We start from the raw sequence: 25,484 nt of genomic DNA, 5'->3' as shown, positions 1-25,484 counted from the left end.
TGACAAACACTACAGAGGTTTGAGAGCCTTTATTGCGCTTAATAATACACTTTAAGGTGCTTGCGAAACAATAAAAGAATACATTTCTGCATTTTATACTCTGCCAACACGACTTCGTTTAGCCAATCAGAAGACGCAGATTATCCAGGTTATACAATAAAGTGAAATATATACATTTATAAGTAATTGATTTGTCTCTACGCATGGAACAGACTACACTGCTAAACCAAGTAAACTTTGCAATACGAAGCCGTCTTCTAAAGTAACCAGTAGCAGCAAAGATCCACTACTGTATGATGGGTTCTTCAGGACCGTCATTCTCAGGGGCTGGGTGATGTCGATATTCACGGTCTTTGAACAACAAACAGTGAAGAAAAGCTGCCAACAGGGATGCCAAGATTGGTCCAGCCCAGTAGACCTGATAAGAAATAACACAAGTTAGACCTGCCGAAATAGCCAGAAGAGAGCCCCTCCGAGGTGTTTCAGGGAACAAGGGAAAAGTGCCATAAAATAATTGGGAACAAGGGAACAAAACGAAAATGAGGTTGGGAAAGGCTGTGTTTCTGACATTTTAGAGAACCAGGATCTCAAAAATCGACAAAATGCTTTTAGTTAACAAGGACGTACGAGGGGAATTTTTTGGGAAACAAGGGAACATGGAACCCGTCTCCTTCCCTTTCTCTCCTGCTCGAGGGAGGGGGAGTATAAAGAACGAAATTACAGAGGATCTAAGTCCCGGGGGGGGCGGTACTCCCATATGTGGCCTATATAGGTATGTGCCGCCCGATAGGGTATGGTTTTTGAAGTTCTCGGTCCTTAAATAGGATATAATTTTTGCTACTTTTGGCAATGTGTTCCCGGTGAGATCCTTAGATACGGTACCTAAATTTTATTAGCTAAAATAAACGCCCAGCTAAACGAAAAAAAAGGTATGTTAAAACTGAATTTTCTGTTCAAGTATTAGTAAAGCGATTTTATAAAGATTTGTGTCTTGTCGTGCGCGGTTAGCCGTTATTTGGGTCGTCACGGAACGCTTCTCCTCCCCTTGAATAGGGTGTCATTTTTCGGTTTTGGGCCTTAAAAAGGGCATCAATTTTCGCTTTCTTTATCCTTAAATAGGGTCAAGGTTTAAGAACCTTCGCGACACACCCCTATCCGAAATTTATGGGAGTACACCCCCCGGGATCTAAGTTTCTTAGCAGTTAACCAAATTGGCTTACCCAGTGATCATTCCAAGTGTTGGTGAGGACTGCTGGAGCAAATGATCGTGCTGGGTTCACTCCACAACCAGTGATTGGTAACTAGAAAAGACAAGGATATATGTTGTAATTTATAAAGAATTTCAGTCGAAACAAAGGAAACTACAAAACAAACAAAAACGAAAACGAAAAATAAAATAAAATCGATTAACTTAATTTAGAGCAAACAGTAGTTTTCATCATGGCCCTTGAATAAATAAACAAATCAAACTAGTTTGAAATCATTCTGATCTGAAATTCTTTTCAAACTGCGGAGGCAGTGTGGCCGAGTGGTTAGAGAGCTGGACTTGAAATCCGGTGGTCCCGGGTTCGAGTCCCGTTCTGGCCACTAGCTGGTGTTGTTCTCGGTAGTTCTGGGCTCAACTCCTTGGCTACGCTTTTAAATAGCAGGCTGGTCTGCCTAAATCTTTGTTTCAGTGTTTGTTGACATTGGTCTTGAAAAGCCCTGTTGAGGGAGTGGTCAATTAAGATTAAGAACTATCCGCTGATTACTGAGGCAAGCCAGCTGTACGCCTGGCACAAGAGAAAACTAGAGGGGCAAGGAAGAAAAATCTCCTTTTCCCATAGCTTCCCTCTTTCGTTGCCTATTACTGACGATCGACTGTATCAGAAGCCTACCGCTATAAGATAACAGCAAGTGGTGACCACGCCCAATGCAGCGGCTGTCCCATAATCCCTTCGAGCTGCGTATTTGTTGGCGTCAATGGAAGCCAGCATGGTAAGTACCAGGAGTGACGTCAGAACTAGCTCCATGCCAAAGGCCTGGGCACCACTCACGTCCTTTGCTGGTATTGTCGCCCCAAGGTTCCCTCGGGCATGTTCAGGACTAATCGCCATCACAATTCCTGAGCCAGTTATAGCTGTAAAAAGCAGAAAACGTGAATTAATATGCACTCTAATTGACCAAAGAGGACACGAATGGATGAATTTCATAAGTTCTACAATTTCGAGTTTTGAGTTAAAGTTTTTTAGTTTCATTTAACGCATTTTTGTACAACTTTCTAAGGAGTATCATTTACATACACGGCTAGAGGACATCAAAAATTTTAGGAAGCAGGAAGCTATTTCACGCCTTCTGTACCCTTAACCCCCCACCATAAAATTCGTATCACTTCGCCTTGATTTTTGAATAATTATACTACCCTCTTAGCATTTGCTATTTTCAACCTGTAGCTGTTAATTTGAAGTTTCCTGTAGGCAATAGAAAGTTTTGGATAATAATCGGTATAACTTCTAGTAAAAAAAGGCCTGTTCATTCAACATTCCAGGGTTGTTTAGAAACATCCAAAATAACTCTTACGATAGCACTGGTTTCTAAATAACAGCTTTTCGAGAAAATAAATTGTATCAAGATAACGTTCGGTAGTTTATAAAGCTCAGCATAATCGATTTGTCCAAGATCTTAAAAAATCAACTATGAGAGAAAGCTTATGACAAAACAGCTATTCAGTGGCAAGCCACCATCGAAATGCAAGTTGACGAAATTGATGGTGAAGTTATTACCCAGAGCCCTTATCCTATGAAGCTCATTGAATGGATTTAACATAAACCACAAGTTACCCATGACACATGCACTCATACCTCCAAACATCTGCGCCAAGATAGAGCACACCATTCGAATCAACCCAGCATCCCGAGTAATAAAAGCAGCCAGAGAAACGGCTGGGTTTGCGTGAACAAGGGGCAAACTCACAGATCTAAAAGCTTGAATCATGGACGCCGTTGTAAGCCCAGCGGCGAGAGCTTGTTGGAAAATTGTGGGCGCGCCTTCCCATCTCAGTGAGGAACCCGAAACTGCAAACATGAAAAAGAACGTCGCCAAATATTCCGCAAGTACAGCCAGCCAGAAATCGACGTAAAATGCTTCACTTAGTCCAACTAAAAGAAACAAACAAAAACAATACGTTTATCATTAAATTCTGTTTTAAAAATTCATCACTCTATTTCGAAACGCTTGATCTAAAAGCTCAGTGGAAGTTTTACCTCGTGGTAATCGCCAGCGACCCATTTTATCTCAGTGTTGGTTTCGAGCCTTTTCCGTAGAGATTGTACTATTTGTTTTTTTTTTATTTTGCAGGCTTCTCAACTTTCACATTCCACAGTATCGACATACTAAATCAAACAATGTTCCATCAGAGAATAGTAGATACGACAACAGCTCTATTGTGTTCTGTAAATAAACCTTTACTGCGTTAAAATGCATGCATATGTTAAGAGGGTTTGTAAAGAGGGTCGAGATGGGGTTCAATTGATAGCTGAAAATTGTCATTTGAGAAATGGTGCGCTTTTTACCGGAGAGCTGGAATCTGCAATAATTTACTGCTAGCTGAGGAAGGGCTAAAATTGTAACTAGTAACTGAGAAATCGTCAAAAATATAACTGAGAACTGCATGAGATTCCAGTACCCAATCTCGGCAACACCCTCTATGGTCTGTATAAACACGTTGACTAAGATTTTCAACAGCGAATCCCACTGTTGGAATGGAGTTCATGCATATTTTTTTAACTTACAGAGTATATGAAATGATTGCTATATTAAACAATTTTTGAATACTTCTGACATCGACTTAGGGAAACATTAAATAACATCCACAAAAAAAAAAACTTCTAAAAGACGTTTTGTCCGAGAACCGGCCTTTGGCCTTCTAGCTTCGGTTTGTGGCAAAAAGGAACGACTTACTTAACGGTTCCGCAGGGGCCCGTTTCTCGAAAGCCCCGAAAACCTTCAGGGCCTGCAAAGCTATTTTTAGTTATCTGAATATTTAAAATTAGCTGAAGTGTACAGGCCTTAATCTTTGTACGAACGGAACTTCTTTTCATATTAAAAAAGTGAATAAAAGTTCGGCCCTGTGATCATAAGGTATAGATTTTGCTATAGCTTTCAGGGTGCGAAAACGTTTCGGGACCTTCGAGAAACGGGCCTAACTGAACCGTTTCGTTAAGACGATGTCAGAAATATTTCAAGAATTGCTATGTCAACTTTTGACTGCAATTTTTGTAAGCATTTTTCGTTTAAAATGATTACCAATACTGTTTTTGTTGTTCTAGCCCTATACTTCGAGTAGCTAGTCCCTCATTTTCCCCCTCATTTTTCCCAGGGCAACTCGGCACTCAATTCGCAGTTTGAGGCCATAAACGACACGAGTGCACAGTATTGAGCATATCATTGAAGGTAATTTGCCACCACGACGGGTGAAAAGGATCGAGCATGAAAGTTTTCTTACAGTAAGGAGGCTTTTAAGATGTTTATTATCTGGGGAAAGAAGAACTTTGATTCAAGTCTTGGGGAAGGGGATGTTCTTTTCGTGCGTATTGTCTGAAAAGTGTAATAAAGATGTACACCGTTTTGATGAAAAATACAAGCTTATGAGAGCTGCAACATTACTGCCCTGTTTATTAAATATTTTATTTTTCAGTCTACGTTGTAACTAAACAGTGTATGAACTAGCGCGATCCGAGTGGACTTTGTGTCAAGTGTAATGCGAGATTCTCGTCAAAAAATCTACTATAAAAACTCATCTTTCAGACACAACATACTCCAGGTCTACGCTCACCCTGCCTGCTTTGCGGCCGTCTCGGTTTGTTTCGAAGAAATACTTTGTTTTATGAGTGAATCTGATTGGCCAATAGTCTTCCCATCACTTCAACAGAAGTATCTTCGATCACACGATTTACAATAATCTAATGGCTTGGCAGGGACCCCAGAGCCGGCTTAGCCACCCCCTCCCCAATATTTCCAATAAAATATAGACTTACTAAGAGCTTCTAAAGCCCCTGCACTTCACCCGACTAGTCACCCCCCCCCCCCCATTTTTCTACTAGTCTGAAATGTCAGCCGTCCTCTCGTCCTAGCCCCCCCCCAGAGCAGGGGCAAGGCAAGCCACTCCTCTGGGGGATTAGGATGAGAGAATGGCTGACATTTCAGACTAATTTTCTGCATATCAATAATGTACCCAGGTGCCCATTGCCTGTAAGATGAAAAATTACCTTTAAATATTCCATCAAGTTGTCCTGCTTCAGTCTTGCAGGTCATTTTCAAAATACAATACTCTTGTAAGTTCACATAACTTCTTTAATGTCACATTTCCACTTTGATAATTATACTAAATACTGACCTAAAGGGGAAACCAGTACACTTAATTATTATAATTTATTATAATTATTATATGTTTATAACTTAGTTATTTGGCTTAAAACAATGTGAATAAATTATGAATGAACCTTTTTATAAGTACAAATTGTAAAGTCAATTCATTCCCTGCATAGTTTTCTAACACATAGCATTCCACAACAATATATTTTAAAACGTCAACGAGGGAAGGGGTAATTTCAGTGAAAATTTTCCAAAAAGTGAATGACTTGTACTCGCAAGTAGTACTTGCTGTATAATTATGCAGTCTTTATCTGTCAAGTACCTTAAGAGTTGAATAGTGCAAGCCATACTTAGACAGTTCCACTATCAGCTAACAAGAATTTAATAAAAAAAACTGACGAGAATAACAAGCATTGGAAAACGCAGTGTGTTCTACTTAAAGATTCATAGATCTGATTGGTTCCCTTATTGTTGTCTCTTTGCAGATCCTTGCAGAACACAATGCAGTAAAAACCCGCGTATAAGAACACCTATTTTGGCGGTTCAGGCTGATTTGGTTCTTATATAAAGGATTATAATCTGCAAAATCAGCCTGTAAGTGTTCTTAAAAAAATTTCTTAAAATAAGGAACATACTAGGCTACCTTTAGATGAAATCAAAATATATGCACACAATTGTATTTTAATTTTAATAAAATTGATAAATCAAGGCAATACTGTACTGTAATTGGGGTGGAACTATTATGTGTGCAATGAAAAGTAGTGTTGATCTTTGATATTTTTCCATATAAGAACAACTTTCATTTTTCAGGCTGAATATTGTGTTCTTATATAAATGGTACTTTATTTCCTAAAATCAGGCCTGGGTGTTCTTAATCCACTTGTTCTTATACACAGGTTTTTACTGTAGCATATGCTGTGCCCTCAAAAAGGAAAATTACACTTAGTTTTTGGCTAAAAAAGACTTAAAATAAATTGCATGTTTCCAAGGTTCCGTGACCTTTTTATAACTTACAATACGATGACTTACCATCGTTTTCTATGAGCAGTACTCTAGTCAACTTAGTCATGTTTTGTTGATCTCTCACTCATAGAAAACAAGGGCAGGTTGCCTAATCTTGTGTAATCTATTTGCATGAACTGTACATGTGTGTGTTGCAGTTCATAAATAAATAATGAAATGCTTTCAAAATACATTAACAGGCAAATGTTAACGTGACAATGGCAAAAGTTCCTGTGACTTAATATTCCTGAAGGATTGGTCAATTGGCTTTTGAGCCAGACAAATATCTCTAATATTCATTTAGCTGTAGTCTGTTATTTCCTGCTCACTGTAACCTCCACAAAGTTGCCACAACAGATGTCCTATTGCCAAGTCCATAAATTTCCAAAAAAAGATATCTGACTTGTCCTGCGCACTGTGACTTTCTTTTCCTCTCGCTGGGAAAAAATATCAAATGTGGCATCAAATGGATATTTGAACCAGGCCGGGCAATGGTGTTGTATAAAGACCATTGGTTCATTAAGATTCAAATAAACTGTTTCCAAATGTAGCCGCAACTGATGTCTACTTAAATTTCTCTGCCGGAGGCTGAACCTGTGAGCTTGAAGCACCATTGTCTGCTTGTGTTGAAGAACCAATGGAGAAATTTTCCAGAACTTCAGGCAGACCAGCTGTGGTCACACTTGCATGTCCGGCAGCAAACACGTCAGGAAGAGCATTTCGTCGACCAGTACGTCCTGTCCTGACAAAGTTATCTACCGCCATCTCACATTCTGCCATCCTTAAAAAGTAAATAAATTTAATATATAAAATAATGTACTATGTGCGAGCTTTGTCATTTAAGAGCTTTTGCTCAGACTACGTTGTGTTCTTGGGCAAGACTCTTTACTCTCACAGTGCCTTTCTCTACCCAGTGGTATAAATGGATACCGGCCAGCAAAATAACTAATTGAATTGAGGCAGCCTGAAAGAATGCTGGGGACTAAGGCGGTGTTACATGTACATGATACTGGGGGGACTTTCATACTGGTGCGAGTTCATCCTGAATCCCTCTTGTGGCTTTGTATTTGTTATCATGATATATAGGTGTAACCACAAAATGTCATGCTGGTAGCCATACCGGTGCGAGTTCAACTCAGTTACTGTACCAGAGCGAGATATTAGCGACCTTCCGATTGGACTATGACTATGAGATTGAGTATGGGTTTTCAAACCAATAATCCTATAATCACTTATCACTTATGTGTTAGTCAGCAACAGGAAAGAGTTATAGTTCGGGGGATACAATTATTATTGTCTCGAAATTCCAAAGTCATGCTCATACTCAATCTTGTACTTGCAGTCAAATCTAAAGTTCCCTATTCATTGGTATGAAAATTCATTCTGGTGTCATGTAAATGCAGGATGAAAGCAGTTTCACACTCCAATAAAAGAGTTTCTGTAAACACAGTAATGGTGTGACTTTAACATCTTGCACTGGAATGAAAGTTGTGCCAGTAACATGTAAACACCACCCAACTTTTATTGGACTAGTATCCCAACGCTGGGGGAGGGTAGCAAAGGGGGTGTCGTGATCCCGTTTCACGCACAAATTTTCACCAAATTTACACGTCACGTATACTTGACAAAGCAGAATTCACGAATCACACGTCTTTTCTAGCTATTGTCACGCGTCACGGTATAATTTTTTTCCCTATTTTCACGCATCATGGACTAATTTTTGCCCTTTTCACGTGTCACGCATATACCCTTTGCTACTCTCCTGGGGGAGTATATGTAGAAAAACTGCTACACGTAGCTGCCTCATGCCCAGTCTGGAAAACATGTATGTTACGCCGAAGATCTTCAGCGTGGAGCGCGATAATTTACACCAACTTCTGGCGTATTTCATAGGGATTTGGCGTAAAACTTCGGTGTATCAAATACGAACTTTCCAGTGTGGCCTCATGCTACATACACGTACATGTACACAGATATGGATTAAGCACCAAGAGCTACAAGCCAGTTGGGCTTGAAAAGGCTTTACCTTCCTTTACATTCCCTTAAGGACGGGTTTTGCAAGAGTGCTGCAGGAGACTGACTGATAGCCTATACTGCGAACGAGATCCAGAGGTTTGGTGGTATAATTTGCTGACAGCTTTATGCAGTAAATACGTACTTCGTGTAAGCCAAACAAAGAAATACATCTCAGCTTTTACGATTTTTTTACGAAATATTTTTTACAAAAATTTAACAACAAAAAAAAAATCATAATATATAGACACGAACTGAATGAACTTAAAAAATAAAACAGAACAATTAAAAAAGCTAAAACGAAAATTAAAAGCATTTGAAAGACAAAAGAAAGACTACGAAATTCGAAACCCGGCCCGGCTCGTACCAGATGTAGATTTTAACCCCAAAAGAACGCAGATTGCATAAGAATGGGACGTCACTTGAGGAGATCAAAGCTCCTGCTTTTAAACTGTTTAATAAAACACAGAAACTACGCCTAAAGGGGACCAAAGGGCGATTTTTAAGCTTAGATAATTACGGCTCCATTGTTCGGCGATTTGCAATTCTGAAAGAACCGACTGCCCTGGCAGTGCTACGAGGCAAATTGTGGGGAAAAATGTATCACAACAACTCTGCTTAAAGAAGAAAAGCGGCATTATTACTTACAGATAAGCTCTCCCTCAAATTCTGAAGAAATGAAGCAGTTTTTTCCAGGCAATTGTTGTCAACAAAATTCAAATCAACAGCCAAACATTTCACTTCAATATTACTTCATAGAAACCGCAAGTGCGTGGAAAGGTCCCGTATGTGACAAAAAACAACTGGCAGGGACAGGGTAAGCCTGACACTTTGGAACCTTCAAAATGGCGGCTGTCGAGCACAGGATGAATTCGAATCCTTTAGTACAGCCTTTGTTAACGGATCTTTATCAAATTACCATGGCTTATGCCTACTGGAAAAGCGGAAAAGTACTGGACAGTGCAGTGTTCGATTTGTACTTTCGCAGAAATCCTTTTCATGGAGAATTCACTGTCTTCGCTGGACTCGAGGAGTGCGTGCATTTTGTTAGGAACTTCCATTTTTCCGATTCAGGTAGTCGTTGTAACGTTGTTTAGCAAGAGTAGGAGCTAATATAATTAGGAATTTACACTCTTTTTCTATCTGATCTCAAGGTTTTGTTTAAAGCTAATGACTTTAGAATCCACCCTTATTGTTCAGTCAATTTACTAGACTTAAACTTAAGCCTCTTTTAAAGATAATTCATTAAATAATTATAATTGGGGTGGGTAGATTAGGTTCCCACGACGAAGGCAACAGAAGAAGCAGTGACCAGGAAAAAATAAGATGGTGGTTAAACTTATTTTATTGTGTATAAAAAAAAGATTGACAAAATAGATGTGTAGGGCCCCAGTAGTGCATGTATCATTTAGTGTATATCTTTGGCAAGGTGACATGTGACATGCCCAGGGTCCCAGGGGGGCATTCGGGATTTCAAGTGGTAAGGGGATGATCAAATGGGGGCAAAAATCAAGACCCAAAAAAATCCCTAGGGCTTCCAACAAGCCCTCCAAAAATCCCTATGGCAACCAATAAAAACCCCCCAAATCCCTAGGGCTTCCAACAAAACCCCCAAAATCCCAAGGGCTTCCAACAAAACCTCAAAAAAAAAAAAAATCCCAAGGGCTTCCAACAAAACTCCAAAAACTCTCTAGGGCTTCAAACAAACCCCCCCAAAAATCCCTATGGCAACCAATAAAACCCCCCAAAATCCCTAGGGCTTCCAACAAAACCACCCAAAAATCCCTATGGCAACCAATAAAACCCCCAAAAATCCCTAGGGCTTCCAACAAAACCCCCCAAAATCCCAAGGGCTTCCAACAAAACCCCAAAAAATCCCAAGGGCTTCCAACAAAACTCCAAAAACTCTCTAGGACTTCAAACAAAACCACAAAAAATCCCTAGGGCTTCCAACAAAACCCCCAAAAAATCCCTATGGCAACAGATAAAACCCCAAAAAATCCCTAGGGCTTCCAACAAAACCCCCCAAAATCCCAAGGGCTTCCAACAAAACCCCAAAAAGTCCCAGAGTCCAAAATTTCAAACCTAAAAAATCCTTCCATCATCCCGTCACGTGAAATCCTGAGTACACCCCCCTCCCTCCCCCCTCCATTAGCCCAGGGTGAATATCTTGAGCGTGAGGTTCCAGCTTTATGCAACTTGCAAAAACCTATCCAGGATAGTTTGCAAACGAAAATTATAAAAATAAATGATTTTCATACAAAAGTGAAATTCCGTTATTTATACATAAGTGCAGAAAAGTGTATGTAAGTGTGTATTTAAAAGTGCTGTTTTTTGTCTGGCAATGATTTTAGAGGGTGTTAGGCTATCTCTGACAGCCTTATTGGTGGGTATTTGCCGAGGATTTAAATGAGAGTTTTTCACCCACAAGGGATTGCAGAGTCGGCTGAGGAGGCCAAAATATTTTAAGTTAAAAAAGTTTTTAACTTTTAGACCATAACCTACCATCTTTCCGAAGGTCACATATTATAATCGCACCTTTTTGATACTATGAAAGAAAAAAGATCACTTTTCCATCTATTCTTATAAAACAGTTGTTCTAAATGATTTCATTTCCGTATTCATTAGCAGAAGAAGGGTCTGTAGAGTGTATCCTCATGCCAGGTCGAAAGTATTTCTTTGTAGAAGGAGGGTAATTCTCAGTGAAGGTAGATTTAGGTCGTGTACATATCAAAGTTACATTTAAAAAGGAAAGTGCCGCCAAGGTGGGTGGTGGCCGAGGAGAAGGCAGTGCACAAATGTTTGAGTACGCTAAGAGTTATGGGTAAATGCACCAGTCGCCATCTTTTTTTCTTAAGATTATGTACACTAAACTTTTAAATGCAAATGAAACTGTTTAAAGGAGAAGTTCACTCCAGAATGGCCATTTATTTTCTTTACGCCAATAAAAAGTTTATACAAAGATGTGTCATTCACCAAAATTTTAGCCTCCAACGTGCGCTATAACCCTACGAAATCTTTCCCAAAACTCGACAACTGAACGCCGCCATCTTGGAGCTGGTAATGTAAGCATGACGTCAAAGAGCTCAGCCTGAAGTTTGACGGAAAAATTTCAATACTTGAAACTCCTTGTTTCTTCGTAGTGGCTTCGTAGTGGCTTTTGTTTGTCAAAATGCCTGTTTACAAGTGCAGCTCCATTCTGCTCAAACAAAGCTTTAAGAAATATAAAAAACAAGGAGTTTCGAGTATTTAAATTTTTCCGCCAAACTTCAGGCTGAGCTCTTTGACGTCACGCATACATTACCAGCTCCAAGATGGCGGCGTTCAGTTGTCGAGTTTTGGGAAAGATTTCGTAGGGTTATAGCGATCGTTGGAGGCTGAAATTTTGGTCAGAATAACATATCTTTGTTTAAACTTTTTATTGGCGTAAAGAAAATAAACGGCCATTCTGGAGTGAACTTCTCCTTTAAGTTTGCATTTTTGCAAATTTGTCATTACTTGACGTTTACCTTGATTACTTTTATTTCAGATATATCTTATCTCAAGACAATATTACCATCAACAGTAGAAGAAGAATTTTACACCTTCCTCAAAGCAATAGATACCAGTAAAGTTACCCTGAGTGCTATGCTGGAGGGAAGTATAGTGTTCCCAAAAATTCCCCTGCTCAGAATAGAGGGGCCATTACCAGGTAAAAGTACAGGATTATTCTAAAGTGGGCCACTGCCAATGTGGCACTCTGTTTTTATCTTATGCCTTATTTTAAGAAAAAAAAAGCCAATCAGAATGCCAGAAGATCATTATGAAAAATATTTGAAGATATTATTCCATGAGCACGCGTCGGATATGAGATAGTAGTTAGCCAACGAGGTGCCATGCGCCGAGTTAGCTATAACGATCTTATATCCAACAAATGCGGGTGGAATAATTGTTTAATTAAAAACGCCCAAGGAATTGCAATATTTGAGCTCCCCAGCTGCTACACTGATGCGTATCGGCTACCATATTTGCGGTCAATGGTCATATGATTTTGTATACCATTGCCTGTTAACTAATCAAAATGCAGGAATTACAATATACCATTGCTAGTTTTTAATAAGGTATAATATTATGCCATATGTTGAATAACCAACTGAAGATAACTCTACATGTAGGGCCCTGCACTTTGAGTTTATTATCTTGCATCAAATTTCTGGTGTGCCACAGTACTTTCGCTGTACAATATACATGTACAGTAGTGCTGTAACAGAAAATGAGATTTTATTTGTTCTTATTGATAACATACATAACATAACATAAAACTTTATTTATCCTCGAATTTGATATAGCTAAGACAAGCTAGTTTCTTCGAGAAACAAGTGAAATATATATTAAAAATAAAAAATAAAACAAGTAAAAATAGAAATAACAATATTATTATATCCGTTAACTACTTACACATTAAAACTATATATTAAAAATATAATAATTATTATAATTATTATTATTATTATTATCATTATTATTATTATGAATACTATTACTATTACTAAATTGTTGTCATTGTTGTTGTTAATTAATTGTCCTTAGGCATGTTTATGCCAGACTTGCTAGTTTCACCACCAAGCCTCGCTTTAGAAGTGCAAACTTGCAAATTTTATCGTGAACAAATTCCCTAAGCAGTAAAGATGAAAAGAATACCCACGTGAAAACTGTATGAAGGTGGCAGAAGGTTGAGAATAATTCGCATAAACGAGGCTTGGTGGTAAATTTTGAGCATATGACGTTGTCATGCATTAGGCCTATACTAAGATCACATATTTTTTTTCTGGTTATTTTTCAGTGGTCCAACTTATGGAAACCACTCTTCTTAATTTGGTCAACTTTGCAAGGTACATAATTTATGTATGTACCGTATTTTCTCGATTTAACACCGGGCCCCGAATAAACGCCGGGTCTCCAAGGCAGAGTGGTAGGTTAGCCTTTTAGGCATTTATTTGAGGTGTAATATGCTTTCGGTATGATGGCAAGATACAGTCATGTCACAAATCATGAATAAAACCCCTTGTTTAATAAACATTTTGCTCAATTAAACTGCACCATTCAAAAAAACGCCGGATCCACGAAGCCAAGTTTGAAATAAACGCCGGGGGCGTTTAATTGAGAAAATACGGTACATATAGTTGTAAGCTAAATATAATGGCCCTCTTAATTTCATTGTTTATAAACCAATCGGATGCAAGAAGAAAATTACTTGTACATGTTTCCAAAATAAATCTTATGGGCCAACAATAAATTCAGTGAATGGAATGAATTTTTCAATGAAAAGGAAGAAAAAATGCATTGAAAAATAAAGTGATTTATCCAGTGAATAGCATTATTATGTCACTGTTCCAACATCCAGGACCTAGATAACTTGCTCCTGCCACTAATTTAACCAATACCAATACAAGAAACCATTGGATTGCATTGCATTGCATTGCAAAACCGTGACTACATGTATTACTTTGTCGTCTTTTTCACAGCTTAGTGGCAACCAATGCATCTAGATTCCGTCTTGCAGCTGGCTGGGACAAGAGTTTAATTGAGTTTGGTTTGCGAAGATCGCAAGGACCTGATGGAGGGTTGTCGGCCTCTAAATACTGTTACATCGGAGGTAAGTGCATGACGGGCCAGCTTAGAATCTTCTCTGCACCTCACCTGGGCAGTACAGTAAACACCCGCATATAAGAACAAACGGATTAAGAACACCAGGCTGAAATTTGGCCAATAAAGCGCCATTTTTATAAGAACAAGATAAGCCTGAAAAATTAAACATGTTCTTATAAAATGGAAAAGGTGTCATAATTACATAAAAACAAGTGATTTTATTCATATAGGCTCAATGATACAGTATTGATTGTGATCATTAAAATCAAAGAATATTTTATTAATTTATGCTAATTTTTCATCTAGGGGCAGTTCTGGGTAGTATTACTAATATAGAAATTTAAGAACATTTTAAGAACACTTTGAGGCTGATTTATCACTAAGCACCCATTAAATAAGAACCCAATCAGCCTAACCTCCGAAATCATGTGTTCTTATATGCGGGTGTTTACTGTATCGCTGTTGTGTACAGTTCAGAGAGATTGGTAATGCCTATGCAGTTATAGCTCAGAAGTATTTTTATTTTAGCCAAAATCAACAACAATAAAATCTTTATCAATTTTCATCTATCCAGCAGGGCTGCAAAATTATAGTCGGTCATCGGACATTGGCCGACCAAAATGTGCTAGCTAATCTCCAACAAAATCCTAAAAGCAGTCGCACATAATGTCCAGACTATTTTTGGAACGTAAATCATTTTACCGCAAGGATGAATAAAAATCTGTCTGACCACAATTTTGTTTTGTCCGACCAAGATGGTGTCTTAGTAGGACATAATTTATGTCCTTTCAAGTGAAAAAAAAATTATTTGCAGTCCTGATCCAGTGGGTATTCTTCAAAATGATTGGTGTAAAATGTGACAATAGAAAGCATACTCGTACTCATACTCATTCACATATTCATACTCTGATCTGAAGGCCCCTATTGAGTCCAAGCTCAACATTCCATGATCATCTTGGCTGGGATACTCTTACGAGAAGAAGAGAAAATCACATTGTTAACTTGGTTGAAAAGTGCCTCAAGGGAACGGCCCCAAGTTATTTCTCTGAATATTTTCAACTGAAAAGACATAATATTCATGACTATAACATTAGGGATAAGAACAAATTAGCTATTGACAGGGTTAAATTAGAATCGACCAAAAGAGCGTTTTTTTATAAAGGGGCCGATATTTTTAATAATTTTATATGAATCTAGTTCTAGTCTTTTTATCGCTTTTTATATGTCTTTTCTTAGATTTTTTATATAGCTTTTTAACTGTTTTTATTACTATTTTATTAACTATTCATTTATTTATTTTTAACCCAGGACCCATGTTGATAGCAGTTTTTATAACTGAAATGGTCATCCTGTATAAATATGTTTTAATTATTATTATTATTATTATTATTATTATTATTATTATTATTATTATTATTATTATTATTAAGAAAAATATTCATTTCCTATTGAAACCTCTGTCAGGATTTGATGGAACAAGCAATGTCTTAGCAGGGAAATTATGTGGCATTCCTGTGAAAGGCACACAAGCACATGCCTTCATCACATCTTTCACGCCCAAGGAGATGCCGCATGTTGGAAAGCTACAGCCTGCAGATTCAAGCCAGGAGCCTAGAGACTTTTACCCTGTAGTGTTGAATTGGCTTAAAAAAGTCACACCAGTGTTGCGTGTTTTGGAGAGCGAGGTTCATATGGGTGAACTGGCAGCCTTTTCAGCATATGCCATAGCTTTTCCTGAAATATTTTTAGCACTGGTAGATACCTATGACGTCATAAGGTAATTATGAGCTTATTGACTGAGTGAGAGGGAAGAAGAGGAAAATATTTGACTCTGGGTTGTTTTTGTTTCGTATGCACTGGGTGTGGCAAGGTCTGAGAAAACTGACAAAGCGCCAAAAATTTCTTTTTTGGGCTGATCAAACTCTGATCAAACTAAAAGTATTCTATTGCTCTGCTGGGAGGCACGGTGGCTTAACAGGTAGTGCGCTGGACTCTGAATGAAGCAGTCAGGTTCGAGCCTTGGCCAGGGTCATTGTGTTGTGTTCTTGGGCAAGACACTTTACGCATAGTGCGTCTCTTCACCCAGGTGGGAACCGGCGAATTTACTGCTGTGGGTAACCCTGCGATGGACTGGCATGCCATCCAGGGGGGGGGGGGGGGGGAGTAGAAATATTCCTGGTTGTTTTATGCTATGGAAACCGGGATAAGCTCCTGCCTGATGGGCCACTAGGCTTGTATGCAGACTTAACCATTGCTCCGCTTTTAGTGTTGTTAATTTCGTTGGTGCTTTCTGAATGTTCCGAATTGGCGTTGTGAACCCCAGGGGGGGGGGGGTACTCCCTAGAGTACACTATATGGGGAGGCTCTGTCCCAAGCGGGTACCGCTCTTTCAGGATGGAGACATTAATGGAAGGGATTTTGCATGTTGAAGTACAGAAAAGTGTAGGAAAAACTGTCATTTACTGGTATTGAAAAGGCTTTTTAGAATATCTTGGGCACAAGTACCAAACGGCTGATTTATCTAGTAAGGAGTTACTCAAGTGAAACTAATTAAGAAAAGAGATGGCAAATTCCTGATGTAAGTGTATAATAAGGAGTACGTAGGGTATATTAAAGGGTTACTGTTTCCGTCTAAATACTAGTTATGCAACGCTTTCGAGTGGTATACTCTGGAATATCCCACGAGTCACTTGTATTTTCTCAAAGGCGAGTGTGTATACGAAGAAAATACAAGTGACAAGTGGGATATTCCATAGTATACCACGAGAAAGAGTTGTGTAACTATTTTATACCATGCCATAGAAAATTCGCTTACAATATTTCATCGAGAGTAAGATCGCAGCACAGGATGGGAAGGTTGGGTTGAGTACCGTCGAATATACAACGGCTTTCCTTTGTTCTGATTGGCTGTATTTTCTATGGCATGGTATAAAATGGTGTAGTTAACAGATAAAAAATAGGCTTGACTGTACTTTTTTCTGTTATTTTGCATGCGAGGAATAGCCTGCGAACGCAGACACATTTCCTGCAGAGAGAAGGGACAGCGGGAAATAGGTCTGCATTTGCAGGCTACGCAAGGAAGGGATGAGAGCACAAAAGAGGTGTAGGGCAAATCATGAGTTGTTGGGTTTTGAACTGTTGAGTTTGCATGTTTTTAAAATGTTCAGTAAATCTTTCTTTATCAGAGTTAATTTGTAGTTATTTCTTAAAGGTTCTAATCTGTTGTCGTTTATTTAGGAGCGGTGTTCCTGGTTTTTGTGCAGTGGCTTTAGCTCTTAATGACTTTGGCTACCAAGCTGTAGGGGTCAGGCTTGATTCAGGGGATTTAGCATACCAGTCATTACAAATAAGAAAATTGCTGGAAAAGGTAGCAGAAGTGTAAGTACAAAGATCATTAATTATTATAATCATGACAAACTAGTCCATTGAAAAGGAGTATTTTGATGGGCTCTCTAAGCGATCTGAAGTTACCCGGCGATTGAAATCAAAAGAACGCCTCATCGCAGGTTAATCTGAAGTTAGCAATCGAATGTTCGACAAACGACTATACACTGCGACCTTATTGTTACTTATTTTCGCCAGAACTTAATTTTGCGAAAATGGAACAGGCATATTTCGCGGGACTTAATATTGGCGATTTGGCCAAAAAATACGTTTAAAACATAAAAAATACAGTAGAACACGTTAAATTTTTTTTTGCGGGTCTTCGATTTCGCGATTTTTTGAAAATCGCGAAAATTAAGTCCCGCGAAAATAAGTACATGTAAGTAAAGGAATTAGGTAGTTCCCTTACTTGCTAGCAGTATCCTCTTTGATTTTTCTTCGAAAAATCATGCAAGAAGAAGCTGTCAAATTTTATTCTCTCGGATCAAATTATTCCCTATAATTTATTGTGTCAATCATTTTGTTTTATCAAGGTTTGGTCTTCCCTGGTTTGCAAAGAGAATTATTGTTGCTAGTAATGATATCAATGAGGATACGCTCTTTTCACTTAACCAGCAGGTAACTGTGCCATTGCCGCTAATGTCCGTATTTTAATGTGAGGTTGTAGAGCAAAATGCGACGTCCCAAAAATAATCTGGAACGAACGGGAAAGTTTCTCGCTTAATTCGTCCCGCGGGCCTGTGAGGCTTGCGCGCCTTAAGTGCACGAATTTAAGCATTGCGGATTGATGTCTCGAAAGACAAATAGACTGGGGTGCAGTGATAGTTGCAGTAGTGAGAGCCCTCGCCTCCCATCAATGTGGCCCGTGTTCGATTCCCTGACCCGGCGTCATATATGGGATGAATTTGTTAGTTTTCGTCCTTATAGAGCGGTTTTCACTTGAGTGTCGAAAGTAAATTGCGTTTGCTTTGGTTTTGCATTTTTACGCTCAGTGATTGGCTTAAAAATCTCGCGCCACTTTCTCAGCCAATCAGAACTAAAACCAAAACCAATCGTGACTCGCTCGCGCACGTTTTCCCGCGCTTCGTGCCAGCTACATGTATTTGCTTCGAGTTTTGATTGGTTCACTGGATTGTCTGTGTCCTTTGTGATTGGCCGGAGTAATTACTTTGGTTTTGGTTTTACGACACTCAATTGAAAACTGCTCTAGGGCCTCTATTGATAGCAGTAATTTTGTAATTTATAATTACTGAAAGAGCAACCCTGTTTAAATAAAGGCACTCTTCTTCTTCGAGGGTTTTTCTCCGAGTTCTCTGGTTTTCCCCCTCCTAAAAAACCAATTTTCCAATTCGACCTGGATAGATGACCTGCATGAAAACCAGCTAGAGCTTCCTCTCTAAATGTAGTAATGTGTTATAATTTATTATATTTGCAGTCTCATGTTTAATTATTCACATGTCCAGAGCTACTCGTTATTAAGTTTCGCTGCCAAACTATAGTGACTTGGTCTCTCGAAACGTAAAGGGCCTGGCCAAACGGAGACGCAAGTTTTCAACTCTGGTTTGGCCAGCCAACGCAAGTCTGTACGCAAGTTTTACTTGCGATTACTTGCGTCCACTTGCGCTACTGTTTGGCCAGGGATTAAAACTAAAACAGAAATGATAAATAATAAAACAAACAAATCAATCAATAAATATGTGATAAATAACAAAGATTGGCACAACTGAATTCGCATAATTTGTTGTATAACATGAAAAGCATCATGTCGGGTAACCAAGGCTGGGTGTTCCCTAGTAATGTTATTATACGTCGTGTATTCTTCGTATAACCTTTCTGTTTAATTGTTTCCATAACAGGGTCATTCTATAGATTCTTTTGGTATAGGCACTCATCTTGTCACATGCCAAAAGCAGCCTGCCCTGGGATGTGTATTTAAGGTAACAAAAACTTGTTTAAATTAACCTTCTATCAAGTTCCTTTTCACACTTCGGTAGAAACAGCAGCGCTGCGAAAGTGGATAAAACTCAAACAGCCGAAGTGGATTGGCCACGAATGATATAAAATAACTCAAAAAAAGCTGATAAATCAGCGAATTCCCCCATCCCGTCGGCAAAATTGCACTTGGACATTGATGCGCTTTTTAAAACTGGTCTTTTTAAATTAACTCAAGTGCCGCTCGTTTAGGTACGTGCACAGCAACGCATGCGTACGAAATTGTCCCACTTTTCCACCATTTTCTCGTGAAATGATGAACATGCGCAGTTACATTGTGCATCGCATTCTTGACACGTGGCCACGTGATCAAAACGGTTTTGACCAAATGTTTCCTCTTGAAAAGCAAGAAGATCTGGGAACCAGATTAAGCCTGTTTCTCAAATTCGTTGACTTGACGTGACCAGCGATTTCTTCGACCAGTCTCCAATCACTGTACCAAACGGAGAGGCATGCAATTCCTTTCAAAGCGTTGGCACCTTGATACTTTTTTTCACGTGGCTATTCTTTTAATTTTTGCTGTTTGTTTGCGAAATAGGGGCTTGGGGGTGAAATTACCTAGTCTGAAGTAAATACGAATTAAGACTGTTATAATAATGTAATTTCTTTTTTAACCTTCTTTTCTTTTCCTGGAATTGTACAGCTTGTGGAACTAAATGGCGATGCACGAATGAAACTGAGTCAAGACATCGAGAAAGTTACTATACCTGGAAAGAAAGAAGCTTTCCGTTTGTATGGCGGAGACGGTAAGGGTCAACTGTGAACTGATGCAAGGGGCGGGGCGGGGCGGGGCGGGGCGGGGCGGGGGCTATTGGTTTAGGAACTACAATCTTTGACAAAAGTAGTTGACACATTGACTTTGCTCTGCTGTTTTTAAGACAAATTTACCACTAGTTTTTAAATTGATGATGTGTCAACACTTTTGTCAATGATTGTAGCTCCAGCTGAATATGTAAAGAGAGCGTTCGACCCTACACGTAGCCTGCGAACGCAGAAGTATTTCCGGCTGTCGTTTCTCTTTGCGTTTCTCTTTATTTTTCGGCAAAGAGAAACGATAGCCGGAAATACGTCTGCGTTCGCATGGAAATACAGAAATTTAGCTGTGGTCGTTCACGTTCTCTTAAATACGCAGATTTTGGTCATTTCACGTCGTTGTTTTGCAGGGAACGGCCAAGAAATGTACCATGTGCAGAGTTTTTTTTTCTGCTCGTTAAACCTTTTGTTTGGTGGCGTTCTCGTTCACGTTGTCGTCGTAGTTTGCTTAATCTCCTTATACAGTGGAACCCCGATATAACGATATGCCAAGGGAGCAGTAAAATTATATCGTTATATCGAGGAATCGTTATATCGAAACTCCTGATATAACGATATGGCCGTAAAATAACCAAAAATATCGTTTTATCGGGGTAAACTTAACATATTCTTTTTTACTGGATAAAGAGGCTTCGGAGTAGAATACAGTTTCGTTTCGTGTATTATCGTATAAAGCTGTTGTCAGAAAGGTTAGAGATTACTCGATTACTGCTTTGTTATTGTATTAAATTCACTGTTTTGCTTAAATTGGGACTGTGTACTGATAATATCGTTATATCGGGGAAGATTTTCCGTTCGGTCCGCTAAATTCTCATCGTAATATCGGGAATATCGTTTCATCGAAGATCGTTATATCGGGGTTCTGTACGATACATTTTACTGTAACTTTTGCCGGGACATGGAATATTCATCGTTATACCAATAATCTCGTTATATCGAGGATCGTTATATCGGGTTTCTACTGTATACAGGTAGACAGTGTATCAACTGTAGACTCTCTCGGACCGAGTGAGCTGTCTGTAATTTAAAGGTGTCTGTGTTATGAAGGTGTCCGTATCATAGAGGTGTCTGTTAGGCGAGGTTCGACTGTAGATGAGAAGTGTGTTTTTCCCTTTTCTTTTCCTCAGGCGGTGCACTTCTTGATCTTATGCTGAGGTGCGACGAGGAGCCACCGTCTCCAGGGAAACGCGTCCTATGCCGGCATCCATTTGACGAGGCCAAGCGAGCATATGTCTGTCCTTCGAATGTGGAGCCGTTATATCATATTTACTGGAAGGACGGCAAGGTACATCGAAGTAAAGCAGTAAAAAGAATTACCTGCTTCCAATAACGTCCCTTAGCACGGTCGATTTCTCTAATCTGTACATGTGTAGTACAGTAAACACCCGCGTGTAAGAACCTAGTGGTTTAAGAACCTGCTGGCAGAAATTTGCCATTTTAATACCCCAAAATATAAGAACCTGTTTAGCCAAGCAAATTTCAGCAGGTTCTTATATGTGGGTTATAGAAAATTTTTATGAACATTTTTAACAGAACATCCCAAACTGTATTTACAAATAAAGAAAAGACAGATTCACGTAGACTGTAATTTTGGACCTTGCATGAGGCTTGAAGCAATACAGTTATGAATAAATGCTGTATAATGAAGGACCAAACCCATTTTTTTTCTTCTCGTACAATCAAAAACTATGGCTTCTCCTTAGAAATTAAGAACCTTATTAAGAACCTACTTAGCCTAAATTACCAATAACTACCCCCAAATACAAGAACCTATTTTGCCAAACTTAGAAAATTGTAGGTTCTTACACGCGGGTGTTTACTGTATTCCCTATGCAGGGCACATTCTTAATAAACTTAATAGGATTTTCTGGAATTTCGTGTTTTTTTTTTTAAGCCTCGGCGACGTTATCATTAAAAAGGTTCTTATATAAAACAAGAGTGTAGTGTTCACAGCGGTCGAATAAAAAAGAGGTTCCAGAGAGGGAGTATCTTACTAGTGCTATTTGATGACGTCATGTTGTGGTCAAATATCACCGCCAAGAAGAAATAATTATGATCATATTAAATGGTTGGAACCAAGGAATTCGTATAATGTAATCGTCCGGATGAGAGTACTTCTGAGAAGAGACTGTTGTTGGTGACTGTCGTTGTGACAACCTGAGCGGAAGTCATCTTCAGAGTCAAGCAAGTGACACACTTGACTCAGACACCAACACAACTTATTTTACTTTGATAGTACTCACGATTCCTCTGTCTTCTTTCTTCTCATTAGATTTGCAGTCCGTTGCCGCCACTGAAAGAGATTCGAGAACGAGTAAAGAAATCTCTGAAAGTTTTCAGACAAGATCATCTCAGAGCTTTAAACCCTACTCCGTATAAGGTAGACTGAGGGCCTGTTTACATGATTCCGGAATGACTTTCATTCCGGAACGAGTTCATTCCGTCCCCATACATTTCTCTGTATCTGTTTACATGATACCGAGACGAAAGTCAAGTCATTCCGGAATGAGTTCATTCCGGTTTTCATTCCGGAATGAAAGTTTCGTTCTGGAATGACATTTCATTCTGGTATCATGTAAACACAGAACGAATTTCGTTCCGAGATGAACTCGCAACTTGTTGAACCGCATACGGACTCCACAGTTTGAATTCAGAGCGAAAAAACGTTATAGCATTTACTGTTTAGCCCAAAGAAGTAGCTCTATGGTCAAATTACTCGTTAAAATTGCAGATACGGCCATTAATGGGCACAAAAACATGTTTGCGCGAAACATGCGCCATCTTGTTTTGATCTCGCGCGAAACATGCACCACCTTGTTTTGATCTCACGCGGAAATCGTGCACGTGAAAATGCCTTTGGTTGAACCGGTCGACTCTGTCATGTAAATGCAGAACGAATTTCATTCCGGAACGAGTTTCGTTCCGGAATGAAAGTCATTCCGGAATCATGTAAACAGGCCCTGAGTGAAAATAAATACTCCGTAAACCTTCGCAAATATATGTACCCCCCTCCCCCTCCCCCGTCACTGCTCCACGACAAACCACCGCAGGTATCAGCCTCTTACCTCTTTTCTCCGGAAAGGCTCATAGGGATTTTCGTTGTGAAGAGAATCGGCTTTAATTCAGTCGGGAGAATAAGTGCCAGTTTTGGCAAATCTTCGTTGAAGCACTCGAAGAATTTCCGAACTATTTCACCCAATCAAAAACTTGCGCGAGCGCTAACGAGTACTCCGAAAGCAATCGCGCGTGCAAATACGTCATGTTGCTAAGCAACTTCTGGGCCGAAAACCGCGGGCTCAGTCACTTCTCGGAGAAGTGATGTCGCCATCAACTGGCACTTGTTCCCCCGACTGAATTAGGGAAGTGAGTACTGGTCATCTATTGTCTTTTGTGCCTGAAGTCACCATTCTCAGCGGATTTCCCTAACGAACGCTCCACAGAACCTCTGCAGTGCAGAGAGCCGCCGTGCGGAGGGTGTATTTTCAGCTTAGAACTTCATCGAGCAGTGTTTTTGTTAACTACATTGCTGTGGCAAAATTCACTAAATTTAATTAATGCCAAAATTAAGAGATTTTCACGAAGGGAGAAACAGGAATTTGTTAGCCGTTTTGTTTCTTGCAATACAGCGGAGAGCCGGTGTGTGGAACAACTCAAAATTATTTGCGACAATTTGTCAATCAGGCTTTTGGATACTATATAAAAGTGGAAGAAAATTTATTGATTTATATTGACAATTTTGTTTGTTTGTTTTTGCAGGTTTCGTTGAGTGACAAGTTGTACACATTCATGCACCAGCTCTGGCTAAACCACGCTCCCATTGGAGAATTGTTCTAAAGGGGAAGAACTTATGATGACCTCACTCAGTCTCTCATAAATAATAGGGGAATCCTTGTTTGAAATATTTACCTCAGTAGCATAGCCCCTTCAGTTTCTGATCGAGCTACGAAATATAAATACTGATTATTGGAAGAACATGGCACGATTAACTTTCGTTATAAATTTGAACCCGAATTTAAAAATACTTTTTTCTGTGATGCGGGTTTGAAAACTCAAAAAACAAAGAATGTATGGGCTCACCCGTTTTTGAAAAGTACTACCTTCTTCGATATTACACGCTAAGAGCTGAAACTTTTGCCGATTATTTAGTTTTAAGAGCTCTTCAAACATCTTGGGTCAATTCGTATACAGCAGGATGCCTTCGCTGCGCAAAGCCGCCATGTTATTATGCTAATGACAAAATGTAAATAAGGACGTTAGCGAGGATTCCCCTATACAAGCACCACTTGCAGAAGCCTAAAAAGCTACGTAATTCGTAGGAAAGCCAATAGCGAAACGCGCGAGTGACGTCATGACTCACACAAGACTCAGACAAACAAACCGGAATGACGGATGATTTTCCTAAAACACTTTCTTAAACAGCCGGTGTTCCTAAAACACTTTTTTGAAACGAAAACTTTGCCTAGATTCTCTCTGTTTCTCTTAGAACACGCCGATGTTGACTAAGCCTCGTGAGGGGGGTAAGGGGGGGGGGGGGGGTAAGGAGGGGGGGGATATACCTCGCGCGCTTCGCTATTCCTACCTCGAAAAGTTTCACACTGATTATCTTGCTCACGGAAATTCATGTAAGTCTCTGATTGGTTGATACTTGCGGAAAAGATCAAAACCTAGCAACAGCCAATCACAGACACTGTACGGACTCCTGTAGAGCTACGACATGGGTACATACAATTTTCACATTTTAGTAAAATTATATCATTTAGTTATAAGCAAAATAAACAAAAAATAATGTTGGATATGATCTTGATTATTGTGTAAGAATATGAAGCTTTCTGCTGGGAAGGTTTCAGTAGCAACAAATCACTGTAAAACAAGGCGGCGCGGCGGAGCGTTTTGAAACGTGGGGGGGGGGGGTGGGTTGGCACTCCAAGCCAAGCACATACTCCCTCGTGGGGGGGGGGGGGGTAAGGTTTAGCGCAAATGAGCCCGCGAGTTCAAAAGGTCACGGCTTGGGCGCTGTGATTGGTGGATTGCGATTCTTCTTGTTTTTTTTTAGCGTGATTGTTGTCCAAAGATAGCCGAAAGATATTACTCAAAACTTCACTTTTTCCCGGGCACAAAATTATTTCTTTTAGACAGGAAATTCACCCACCTCTTTCTATTTTCCGATGCCCGGTTTTATATCATGTTCAACAAAGCGCGGCTGTCCCTGGGTTAATGTCTGTTACGCTACGCAACGAGCAGGCTTTGGCTGGGAATGCAAAGGGATGAGGCACCAGCGGAGTAGCCCCCGAAGCGAAGGC

The 25,484-nt window shown here is 39.5% G+C and overlaps 2 protein-coding genes and 1 long non-coding RNA gene across 4 annotated transcripts in view; 1 reads left to right on the top strand and 2 right to left on the bottom strand.

Annotated features, from left to right (window-relative positions):
- Positions 1-14: 14 nt before the first annotated feature.
- Positions 15-3,380, bottom strand: LOC144665946 (lens fiber major intrinsic protein-like). The gene is made up of 5 exons (XM_078527227.1): positions 3,243-3,380; positions 2,841-3,137; positions 1,878-2,119; positions 1,221-1,301; positions 15-418 (listed from the first exon to the last, which is right to left on the bottom strand). The coding sequence occupies exons 1-5, from the start codon at positions 3,265-3,267 to the stop codon at positions 287-289; spliced, it is 777 nt and encodes a 258-aa protein (XP_078383353.1). The 5' UTR covers positions 3,268-3,380; the 3' UTR covers positions 15-286.
- A 2,663-nt stretch (positions 3,381-6,043) lies between these two features.
- Positions 6,044-9,148, bottom strand: LOC144666464 (uncharacterized). Its single transcript, XR_013573181.1, has 2 exons — positions 9,016-9,148; positions 6,044-7,135 (listed from the first exon to the last, which is right to left on the bottom strand). It is a non-coding gene; the product is annotated as an uncharacterized LOC144666464 (long non-coding RNA).
- LOC144666357 (nicotinate phosphoribosyltransferase-like) overlaps positions 9,130-25,484 on the top strand; it is an 89,362-nt gene continuing 73,007 nt past the window's right edge. Inside the window, exons 1-12 of one of the 2 annotated variants that reach the window (XR_013573171.1) lie at positions 9,130-9,441; positions 11,897-12,058; positions 13,190-13,238; positions 13,872-14,002; positions 15,460-15,772; positions 17,233-17,373; positions 17,913-17,997; positions 19,236-19,316; positions 20,015-20,117; positions 21,312-21,469; positions 22,457-22,564; positions 23,941-24,263. Coding sequence is in view for 1 of the 2 variants with exons in the window: in XM_078527774.1 (XP_078383900.1) it covers positions 9,213-9,441; positions 11,897-12,058; positions 13,190-13,238; positions 13,872-14,002; positions 15,460-15,772; positions 17,233-17,373; positions 17,913-17,997; positions 19,236-19,316; positions 20,015-20,117; positions 21,312-21,469; positions 22,457-22,564; positions 23,941-24,018 (1,638 nt within the window). In the remaining variant the exon portion in view is untranslated. Of the gene's footprint in view, positions 9,442-11,896; positions 12,059-13,189; positions 13,239-13,871; positions 14,003-15,459; positions 15,773-17,232; positions 17,374-17,912; positions 17,998-19,235; positions 19,317-20,014; positions 20,118-21,311; positions 21,470-22,456; positions 22,565-23,940; positions 24,976-25,484 lie in introns of those variants that run through there. The other variant, XM_078527774.1, reaches the window with a different exon arrangement.

Source organism: Oculina patagonica, chromosome 9 (genome assembly GCF_052425735.1).
Source record: "Oculina patagonica isolate OP01 chromosome 9, crgOcupat, whole genome shotgun sequence".
Classification (NCBI taxonomy): Eukaryota; Metazoa; Cnidaria; class Anthozoa; order Scleractinia; family Oculinidae; genus Oculina; species Oculina patagonica.
Note: the sequence above shows the minus strand (reverse complement) of the source record. Positions and strands in the feature narration are given on the sequence as shown.